This window comes from Chenopodium album, chromosome 1 (assembly GCF_948465745.1).
Source record: "Chenopodium album chromosome 1, dcCheAlbu1.1, whole genome shotgun sequence".
In the NCBI taxonomy this organism is placed as follows: domain Eukaryota; kingdom Viridiplantae; phylum Streptophyta; class Magnoliopsida; order Caryophyllales; family Amaranthaceae; genus Chenopodium; species Chenopodium album.
The window spans coordinates 25,148,168-25,160,198 of NC_137834.1; the positions used below are offsets into that span (position 1 = coordinate 25,148,168).

Here is a 12,031-nt window from a genome sequence, read left to right on the forward strand (position 1 = left end):
AAAAACGCTTCAAAATTGTCTAAGGGACTTCTACCTTTCCCATCTTTCAAGTATGGGTTCAAATTAACACAATGTAACACATAACATCCTTAATTATCTTATTTTTTTGGTTTCTATGAATTGAAATCAATGAAAATTGACCACAATCTCACTCTTGGGAGCGTATAGAGCCAAAAACGCTTCAAAATTGCCTAAGGGCCTTCTACCTTTCCCATCTTTCAAGTATTTGTTCAAATTAACACAATATAATAATAAACATCCTTAATTACCTTATATTTTGGTTTCTATGAATTGAAATCAATGAAAAGTAACCACTTACTTACTTCTAGGAGCGTATAGAGCCAAAAAGGCTTCAAAATTGCCTAAGAGACTTCTACCTTTCCCATCTTTCAAGTATTTGTTCAAATTAACACAATATAATACTAAACATCCTTAATTACCTTATATTTTGGTTTCTATGAATTGAAATCAATGAAAATTGACCATTTACTCACTTTTAGGCGCGTATAGAGCCAAAAAGGCTTCAAAATTGCCTAAGGGACTTCTACCTTCCCTATCTTTCATGTATTGGTTCAAAGTAACACAATATAACAATAAACATCCTTAATTACCTTATCTTTTGGTTACTATGAATTGAAATCAATGAAAATTGACCATTATCTCACTCTTGGGAGCTTATAGAGCCAAAAACACTTCAAAATTGTCTAAGTGACTTCTACCTTTCCCATCTTTCAAGTATTTGTTCAAATTAACACAATGTAACACATAACATCCTTAATTATCTTTTTTTTTGTTTCTATGAATTGAAATCAATGAAAATTGACCACTATCTCACTCTTGGGAGCGTATAGAGCCAAAAACGCTTCAAAATTGCCTAAGGGCCTTCTACCTTTCTCATCTTTCAAGTATTTGTTCAAATTAACACAATATAATACTAAACATCCTTAATTACCTTGTATTTTGGTTTCTATGAATTGAAATCAATGAAAAGTAACAATTTACTTACTTCTAGGAGCGTATAGAGCCAAAAAGGCTTCAAAATTGCCTAAGGGACTTCTACCTTTCCCATATTTCAAGTATTTGTTCAAATTAACACAATATAACACATAACATCCTTAATTACCTTATATTTTTGTTTCTATGAATTGAAATCAATGAAAATTAACCATTTACTCACTTTTAGGAGCGTATAGAGCCAAAAAGGCTTCAAAATTGCCTAAGGGACTTCTACCGTTCCCATCTTTCATGTATTGGTGAATTAACACAATATAACACTAAACATCCTTAATTACCTTATATTTTGGTTTCTATGAATTGAAATCAATGAAAATTGACCATTATCTCACTCTTGGGAGCGTATAGAGCCAAAAACGCTTCAAAATTGCCTAAGGGACTTCTACCTTTCCCATTTTTCAATTATTTGTTCAAATTAACACAATAAAACACATAACATCCTTAATTACCTTATATTTTGGTTTTTATGAATTGAAATCAATGAAAATTGACCACTATCTCACTCTTGGGAGCGTATAGAGCCAAAAACGCTTCAAAATTGTCTAAGGGACTTCTACCTTTCCCATCTTTCAAGTATTTGTTCAAATTAACACAATGTAACACATAACATCCTTAATTATCTTATTTTTTTGGTTTCTATGAATTGAAATCAATGAAAATTGACCACAATCTCACTCTTGGGAGCGTATAGAGCCAAAAACGCTTCAAAATTGCCTAAGGGCCTTCTACCTTTCCCATCTTTCAAGTATTTGTTCAAATTAACACAATATAATAATAAACATCCTTAATTACCTTATATTTTGGTTTCTATGAATTGAAATCAATGAAAAGTAACCACTTACTTACTTCTAGGAGCGTATAGAGCCAAAAAGGCTTCAAAATTGCCTAAGAGACTTCTACCTTTCCCATCTTTCAAGTATTTGTTCAAATTAACACAATATAATACTAAACATCTTTAATTACCTTATATTTTGGTTTCTATGAATTGAAATCAATGAAAATTGACCATTTACTCACTTTTAGGCGCGTATAGAGCCAAAAAGGCTTCAAAATTGCCTAAGGGACTTCTACCTTTCCTATCTTTCATGTATTGGTTCAAATTAACACAATATAACACTAAACATCCTTAATTACCTTATATTTTGGTTTCTATGAATTGAAATAAATGAAAATTGACCATTATCTCACTCTTAGAGCGTATAGAGCCCAAAACGCTTCAAAATTGTCTAAGGGACTTCTACCTTTCCCATCTTTCAAGAATTTGTTCAAATCAACACAATATAACACTAAACATCCTTAATTACTTGATATTTTGGTTTTTATGAATTAAAATCAATAACAATTAACCATTATCTTACTCTTGGGAGCGTATAGAGCTAAAAACGTTTCAAAATTTGCAAAAAAAAACTACTAACCTCTTCTAAGACACCTTTGCACTCCAAGTGAGAAGTAACAATCTCATACATGTATCTCAGAATTTAGTAGCCACATTCAACGCCTCCTTGTTGTTGAGCACACTAGTATATATAACAAATAGTTAAAAATTTTGTTTTCAAAGTGAACAATGTATAACAATATGGGGTGAGTAGTGTATTTACCTCCATTTGTATGAATTTTTAATTTTTTGCCTTTGTGATTTCAATTCACTCCCTGTGAGATTCGCCCGATATACTTTATAAGCCCTACAAAAATAATATATATTCTAACACTTATTAGAACAAAATAATCTACAACACGACATACAAAAATGATATAGAAACTAGGGCATAATTTCAAGGTTGTGGCTCACGTCATCATAATCTCGGCAATTTTCAATTTTCGTGGATTTTCTTTAGGTAGCTTCATAGAGTCAAACTCATAAGCTAAACCTAATTGTAGATCGACCACAACAAGAACCCAATGAACACTACATCATTTAAGAGAAAAACACAAGTTAGAGTATTGGAAAATTGGTGAAAAACATATCATTTATATGATTAAGTTTAGTGGCAATATAAAAAACATATTTCGAACCTTGCGACTTATGGAGCCACGATGAATTTGCAACGTTTACCCGTCTTTCTTACTTCATGCAAAAATGTATTCTTCACATATGTATAAGTTTCAAGGTAATCATTCTCAATTGAAGATTCAGAAATGAGATGAGGGCAAAAGAATGTGATCTCAGTCCTGTTGAAAAGGTCGATGAAGTTGTCTACTAAATACCTACATGATAAAGACATAGAAAACAAAAAATTCAGCATTATAGCATTACAAATATTACTATAGTGAATATAAGAACCAAAGTAAAGGAAGATTAAGTAACCTACATGATATAAACATGAATCAATGAAACATTAGCCCACGATCCTCTTAGAAATTGATGTACATCGGTAGCGGTTACCCAAATCTGTTTGTCGCTATCAAAATTAAACATTGAGGCCTTTAAAAGTACCGATGTTGTATCATACTTTGCATCATCAGAATTCATTAACCAATACAACAACTCACACCCCTCGCCAAAAGTATCGACAATTTTATCTTCAAGTGGTAGGAATTTTGTGGGTTTGATGGCAGATTGCCTTGATTTCACACCACAACTATCGTCCCCTTCTTTGCTTTGGCGAGATCTATGCTTCTTTTTGGGCGATGGTTAAAACTTTACAAATAGGTGAATATTAGTCTAGATAAAGTATACAAAAAAGATGGGATTTAATGTTAATAGTAGGAGAATATACCTCCTCTTCAAAAAAAACCATGTCCATGGGCCATAGTACAAAGGAAGACTTGGCTTTTCCCAACTTAGTCACACCATCGGGAGACGGTACCGGTATATCGAGGAGGGCACAGTCGGGATAAGGGTTGTCCACACTAACCCTGTAATGATCAGGTAACATCTTCAGGTTGTACGTAACTTCACCGGTAACAGGATATACCGTTCCATCTGCCACAACCACTAAATTTTGATTGTACTCATCTTTCAATGCTAGGCGACATTTAGTGGCTACCTACATATTACAAAAAACTCGATCAGTATTATACATGTTAACCATGTAAAGTCATATCTTTAGTATTAGTTAAAGACATATACCTCTATTACACGAGGGCTTTGTGTTGCCTCCATGTTCGTCATCACTTGCATTCCTTGAAATGCCTCCACGTCACCGGTCATTTGTGGTAGTAAATTGGCGAGATAAGCTTTCACCTCCATTGCCACCCGTTGTTCCAACCTCTCTTCGATCCTCTCTTGAAGCTTCTCTTCAACCTTTTCTTCTAGCCTCGCCTCAAATTCTTGAGTTAAGGTAGCTTTCATTGATTCTAACTCTTCTAATGAGCATCCACCTTGGACGGATGATTTACCCTTTTTGTATCCCTTCCCAAATACTTGTGTGTGACTAACTCCAACCCCACACCTTCCTAGAGCTTTTACATGCCCGCGGTGATCCCTTTTTCCTAAAGCCTTGTCAAGGGCATCCATACCAATAACATCACTTGAATTGTTTCCTTCATCATTCTTTTTCAAGTTTTCCAACTATTAAAAAAAAACATATATAAGATATGGCAGAACAAGAACCTGAATTGAAAAAAAATGATATCCATAAATAGACTTGTAGCCTACAGCATATATAAAAAGAGAGAAAGGAAGAGTAGTTGTTAATGCAGGAAAAGGATTCAAAGACTGTCCATCAAAAACAGGTTCTACCTTGTTAATACTGTCCATTCTTTCAACTGAATCAACTCAAATTAAAGCTCCAGCGAGCTTTCACAGCTCACACAACGTACCCTTCAAACTTATGCATTTGAAAAATCTATGACACACCCAAAGAACACACACTACAGGAATCAAACAGTCCTAACTCAACAAATATGCAAATAGTCCTTTATTTGTTATGTTTATGCAAGGAAACAGAAATGTTAGCAGAAAGTCCAAGGATTTCATATAATCCTTCTCCTGTTGATTCAATACCAAAGAAAAGTTGAACAGCTAAATCAGAACATTCAGAAATTCCAGCAGTCAAAGAATTGACCCTTAACACTGCAATTATATGACAATCAACAATTCGCATTATTTGCAAGTCATGAAATCCTTGCTGCATAGTATAACTCAGGTGTAAATGCTCATTTCTAGCTAAGAGAATTATTAAAATACCCACCAAATATGTAACATAAATTACGAAATACTCGAATTATTATTATCAATTCAGCATAAGTATTACCTTGAACTGGAATGATGAAATATAATGATTCTCATTCATTTAACACCATTGTTGAAAATTTCATCAAACTAACAAATAGATAATGGATTAAAGAATGCAATAAGCTCCTAATCCAAAATTTTGATTGCAACAGTAGGTTGAATGTACATCAACCAAAATCAAAACACACCTAATATAGGATGAAACTGAGATTTCAGAACTGATTGGAACTGAAATTTCAGAACTGATCAGAATTGAAATTTCAGAACTGATCAGAACTGAAATTTCAGAACAGATCGGAATTGATCGGAACTGAAATTTCATAACTGATTGGAACTGAAATTTCATAACTGATCGGAACTGAAATTTCATAACTAATCGGAACTGAAATTTCTGAACTGATTGAAAGTCATCGGAACTGAAATTTCAGAACCGATCGGAAGTGATCAGAACTGAAATTTCAGAACTGATCGGAACTGAAATTTCAGAACTGATCAGAACTGAAATTTCAGAACTGATCGGAATTGATCGGAACTGAATTTCAGAACTGATTGGAACTGAAATTTCAGAACTGATTGGAACTGAAATTTTAGAACTGATCTGAACTGAAATTTCAGAACTGATCGGAGCTGAAATTTCTGAACTGATCAAAACTGATCAGAACTGAAATTTCAGAACTGATCGGAACTGAAATTTCAGAAGAGCTTATGACATGATTGCTGGACTTGATTATTTGCACAAAGACAGATATTTACCACTACTACGACATGGTGAGCCACATTCAGATTAGGGACAGAGGGGAACATAGGGAAAACAGAGAATATAGTAGAAGTAAATAATCAAATAAGGAGAAACAAAGAAGAAGAGTGCAAACAAGAGCCAGGTCAGAAAGTACTTTGATTGCATAAACAAGAGCAAGAAACAATGAATGCATGTCTGTGCTACAAATTTGATTGTATCAACCTACTTTAGTCGATTCTTATGATTTCAATCATTATTCTAAGGCAACTTTGCGCTCAATCTTCTACTGCCAATAGCCCAGATGATAATTCATGCAAGTAAAGAAATTTAGATAATATGTACCCCCATTATGTTCAACAATTGGAAAATTGGTTGATAAGGCCTTCATCAACTAATTGAGATGGTGAAGGGGTCACAACGGTCACAAAAACAACTAAGCAAGCAACAACAATCAAGGCTATCTTAATTGCATAAATTACTTAACCATGCATACAGAAAAAGGCAAGGACAAATTCTCTTAGCTATCTTAATTATTTAATATCATCAAGAGTTCAGCACAACACTAATTGAGATGGTGAAGGGGTCACAACGGTCACAGCACAACTAATCAGAACTGAAATTTCAGAACTGTTAAGAACTGATCATAACTGAAATTTCAGAACTGATCAGAACTGATCGAAACTGATCAGAACTGAAATTTCAGAACTGATCGGAACTAATCAGAACTTATCAGAACTGAAATTTCAGAAATGATCGGAACTGAAATTTCAAAACTGATCGGAACTGATCTGAACTGTAATTTCAGAACTGATCGGAACTGATCAGAACTGTAGTTTCAGAACAGATCGGAACTGATCAGAACTGATCGAGACTGATTAGAACTGGTCGGAAAAGGCCTCAATTTTAGCAAATCCCATTAAACAACGCAGGAAGCAGGAAATGAGCAATAAACAGAAAAGGCCTCCCATTAAACAATGCAGGAAATGAGCAATAAATAGAAAAGGCCTGATCACTGATCAGCTCAAAAGTATAAACAAGTAACTGAAAAATAAACTATACTTGGTTACTTAGAACAACACTTACAATAGCATTGGCTATTTGCTGGGTTTCGGCATTCTTCGGGTCTATAGCCCACGATCCATCTTCATTACGAGTTTGACGGGCCAAAATCCAATAAAGAGACCGATTTTTAAGCTTTTCACTCATTACACAGCTTGTTGTGGACTATGTGGTGCTTGAGGTTGAAGATTCTACTGGAATTCTATTGGTCTTACTCCAATCAACTCGAGCCCTCTCATAACTCTTGGAACCTAGATGGTGGCAATGCTTATTATTCTTTGCATTTTCCTTGCCTTTTTCACTCAGAGCCTATTACAAAATGGAAAGCTATTGTAAGTAGTTTTGTAGTTGAAATAAAGTATGTATGTGAAAAATACTTTCATAATATTTTACACACCTTAAATTCATCAATATTGCAATATGTCTCAAACTCTTTCCATTGATCTTCTGTGATGTAACCTTCATAAAGCTCCCAGGGCTTAATGTTTGCACTTGGTGAGTCAGGCAGAGGTGCAGTTTCCTTAGTAATGAATCGTGAAACTAACCAAGACTTGTGCTTCCTAAATCTAGCACCAACAGCTTCGTGGAACTTCTTCTCTTTACTACCCTTGGGATCATCAATGTGGAACTTCCGCTACAAAATTAGAGAATGTTAATATTCATAATTAATTATAAGTATCGTTAAATTTAGAGCAATAAACCATATTTATATCGTAATTACCTTACTCTTCTCCCACAAGTTTTGCTTTTGAACTTTATCATACTTCGGATATCCCTTCACATTAATGTTAACTCTTTGAGCACAATTACCAATTTGCTTCCCATAAGCAGATTCCCACTTTCCAATAGGCATGTCAAACTCATCAAATTCGAGGAACATGGGTGTAATTGTTTGGATTGATTTGGACGGGCCTCGTCCCTTTTTTGTAGAAGATTTTACTTGGGAAGTGGAGGCATCCATGTCACCAGATTGTTCCTGTCCATCATGATCATCTCTGTTTTCTTCCATTGTAGTATGCCTACACCTACACAAAGAATGAAATTAACAAGAATAGAATCAAAATCATAACAATAAAATCATATTAATGTAAATACTATACAATAAAGAAATTAATGATTTAGATATATATCAATTTAATAAATTCAATATTAATTGCAAAAAAATATTATTGTTAAAGGAATACAATAACACAAACCTTGGTTGTAGGTATAGGAACCACTAACCCTTCCTCACGATCATACTCTACATCACCAACAATATATTCCCCTTCTTATAGAGGTTTCACTCCCATTGTTATAGGCGGGATGTCATCAAATTGGTCATACTCTTCTTCATCCACAACATCTTCCACACCCACAATTTTTCTCTTGCCTTCAACTACAACACACCATTGCGGATCTATATTATCCTTGATGTAGAATACTTGTTTCGATTGTGAGGCTAATACAAAAGGCTCTTCACCATCAGTATAACGACTAGAGTCAACCAAGGTGAATCCAAATAACTCATCGGTTTTCATACCACGACGGTTATCAGCCCATGAGCAACGAAATAAAGGAATTGTGAAATCAACATAATCCAACTCCCAGATTTCTTGAATGACACCGTAATATGCCTGTGTAGCTTCAACTGGCCTTGTATCCCTAGAACTTGAGTATTCAGTAGAAGATGTAACCACGACAACACCACTATTTTGTTGCACACTTTTTTCATCTTGACGACAAGTGGCAAAAGTAAATCCATTGATATCGTAACCCTCATAAGTATACACAAGTGGTTGTGGACCTCGTGAAAGCCACTTGATCGTTTCAGAAACATTCTCATCTCTACTCAATTTAAGCTTCACTTGGCCTTCAAAACACTCAACAAAGTGGCAATTATGCTCCTGCATCAACGCATAGGAGCTGATCCTGGGATTGTGAATTTTCAACTCATGAAGATGTTTTTCAATATATGGATGAACTGCAGATAGGTTTTGTAGCACAATTCGGTGGGCTTTCTTATATCAATCAAGTGGAGGTTTAACCAATTTCCGACCCACTGTACCCTTTCCTTGAAGTCTTTCCTCGTGACGAGAAGTCGGAATCCCAATTTCTTTAGCCTTAGCTAAAAACACTGAACAATAGTTCCCTGCTTCCTCTGCTATGAACCCTTTCACGATGCTCCCTTCAGGATTTTCTCTGTTCTTTGCCTTATCTGCCAAAGTACCCATTTGCCTCTCATAAGGGTACATCCAACGCATAAATACAGGACCGCACTCCTTTATCTCACGAGGCAAGTGCATAACAAGGTGGGTCATTATGTCAAAAAAGGAAGGAGGAAAATACATCTCGAATTTGCATAATGTTTCAACAATATCATATTCCATATCGTCGAGTGTTTTTGGATCTATCACCTTACTGCAAATTGCATTGAAAAACAAGCAAAGCTTCACAATAGCATGCCTAACATGTTTTGGCAAAAGGCCTCGGAGTGCAATTGGCATGAACACTTGCATCATCACATGACAATCATGGGACTTCATACCAACAACTTTCTTATCATTAGTAGAAACAAAACACCTTAAGTTCGACGAATACCCTGTCGGCACCTTGATTCCTTTCAAACACTCACAAAAGATCCTTTTTTCTTCTCTAGACAATGTATAACACGCATGGGGCAAAAATGCTTTTTTCGTTGCTTCATTTTCCTAAGCCCATAACTTAGGTCGAATTTTGGCTTCCTTCATGTCTCTACGCACATTAACACCATACTATGTATTTCCTTAGATATTCAACAAAGTCCCAATTAGTGCCTCACAAACATTTTTTTCAATGTGCATAACATCAAGACAATGTCGAACCGACAAGTGCTTCCAATAAGGCAGATCCCACAACTTAGACACTTTTTTCTACAAGACACCCTTCTTCGGTATCTCTCTGTGCATCTTACCGAAGATTGTCTTAACATTTTTAATTTTCTCATACACTTCAATTCCTGTCAATGGCTCACGACTCACTCCCTTCTCAACATGCCCGTCGAATTGTTGTCTCATCTTCTGTATGGGTGATTTCGACAAAGTGATCGTCTGGTATGCATGTACACATTCTTCCCCCAATGCTTTAAGTGTGTAATTTTCATGTCATCCTCACAAATAGGGCATGGTTTTTGTCCTCTGACTTTGTACCCTGACAAATTTCCATATGCAGGAAAGTCATTAATAGTACAAAACACCATGGCTCTTAATCTGAAATTTGTACCCGAAAGAGCATCAAATGTGACAACACCTTCATCCCACAACAGTTTCAAAACTTCAATAAGGGGCTCCAAATAAACATCTATCTCATGGCCAGGTTGTTTAGGACCTAGGATTAGAAGTGATAACATGATGTACTTGCGCTTCATGCACAACCAAGGAGGTAGATTGTATATTGACAGAAGAATAGGCCATGTACTATGTTGACTACTAAGAGTGCTAAATGGATTCATCCCATCCGTACTTAATGCCAGTCTTATGTTCCTCGGCTCCTTCCCGAATTCAGGAAATGTCTTGTCAATGTGTTTCCATTGCAACGAATCAGCTGGGTGTCTGATCAACCCATCCTTCTTCCTCTCATTTTCATGCCAAACCAACTTCTTTGCTTCATCCTTAATTGAGAACAGGCGCTTCAACCTTGGTATTATAGGAAGATACCATACTACCTTAGCTGGTGGCCACTTCAAGGGATCCTTATTTAAGCCCTCTCGCTTGTATCGTGACACACCACACTTTGGGCAAGCATCCAATTTTGCATTCTCCTTTCGATATAGCACACAATCATTAGGACATGCATGGATCTTGGTGTACTCTAAACCCAATGGACTCATCAACTTCTTCCCATAGTAAGTCGACTTAGGAATGTCATTTCCTTCTGGAAACATATCAGAGAGGGTTTCCAACAACAAAGTGAAACTAGTGTTGGTCCACCCGCTCTTCGCTTTCAAGTTATATAAAGTTAAAATCCCAGAGAGCTTAGAATACTTAGAACAACCAGGATACAACGGTGTCTCAGCTGCTTTTGACACATTCTCATATATATGAGAATCTTCGTTAACAAGATCGCCTAACCCGTCTATCATCTCTTCTATCCTGTCTTCCTCAACATCATCATTAAAACCCACTTCATTATCATCAAAACCATTCGGCTCTCTCTCATCAGCTTCATTGTCGTTAATAGAAGAATTATCCGCGGGAGGAAATTTTTCACCATGCCAATACCAAATACTGTAGTCTGGCATAAACCCACGAATAATCAAATGGTCCTCTATTTTCTTAATGTCTTCCCACCTCTTCACATTGTTACAATCACGACAAGGGCAGAAAATAGGTCTTGCTTTGGTTAGCCTTTGTTCAACGAGTGTACTCCATTGGTGTTGCACTGCGATTCTACAGAACTCGTTGACCCCATCTAAGTATTCAGGTGTGGTTCGAGAACCACTATACATCCAACGACGGTCCATTTCTAAAAATGTATGATTAAAACCCAAGAAACAAATTATATTCGACATCACATATCAACACATTCCAAATGCATGATTCCAAAGGTCCTTATCGCTCCAACCTAACCCATCCTTGGAAGTGTATTCTCACTAGCAAATGGTTGACCATTTTTCGGACCTAAGGAAATTTCGGCAGCATTTCCCTATGGTTCTCAAAGTACACGATGTAATTAATTTCTTAATTACATATGTACCCCGAGAACACATTAGGGAATGCTAACACAAAATTACCTTTACTTCCGAAAAACAAGCAACCATTTACATCCTAAGTGAGAATACAATTCCAAGAACAGTCCCAAACGGGGACAATTCAAGATTTACTCCTAATGAGTAAATCTTGAACGGGTATCTAGGCATATGAAAATATAATGCATAATAAATATTAACACATTTGAATTGGCAGAAAATTGAAAGAAAATTAAACAAAAATCATAAGAAAGAAACTCTCAATGCAATGTACTAATTAAACAAAAAAAACAACCTACAAAACAATAAATTACTCATACCAAATTGTCAGATTTAA

At 35.7% G+C, this 12,031-nt stretch overlaps 1 protein-coding gene across 1 annotated transcript; it reads right to left on the minus strand.

Moving 5' to 3' along the window:
- Window positions 1-10,020: 10,020 nt before the first annotated feature.
- Window positions 10,021-11,469, minus strand: LOC145630051 (uncharacterized). The gene has a single exon (XM_081682289.1). It carries the CDS (start codon window positions 11,467-11,469, stop codon window positions 10,021-10,023), a length of 1,449 nt encoding a protein of 482 aa, XP_081538415.1.
- Window positions 11,470-12,031: the final 562 nt, after the last annotated feature.

Excerpts from the sequence above, each read along its gene's own strand:
- LOC145630051 (XM_081682289.1), bottom strand. The coding sequence starts at position 11,469 with ATGGACCGTCGTTGGATGTATAGTGGTTCTCGAACCACACCTGAATAC.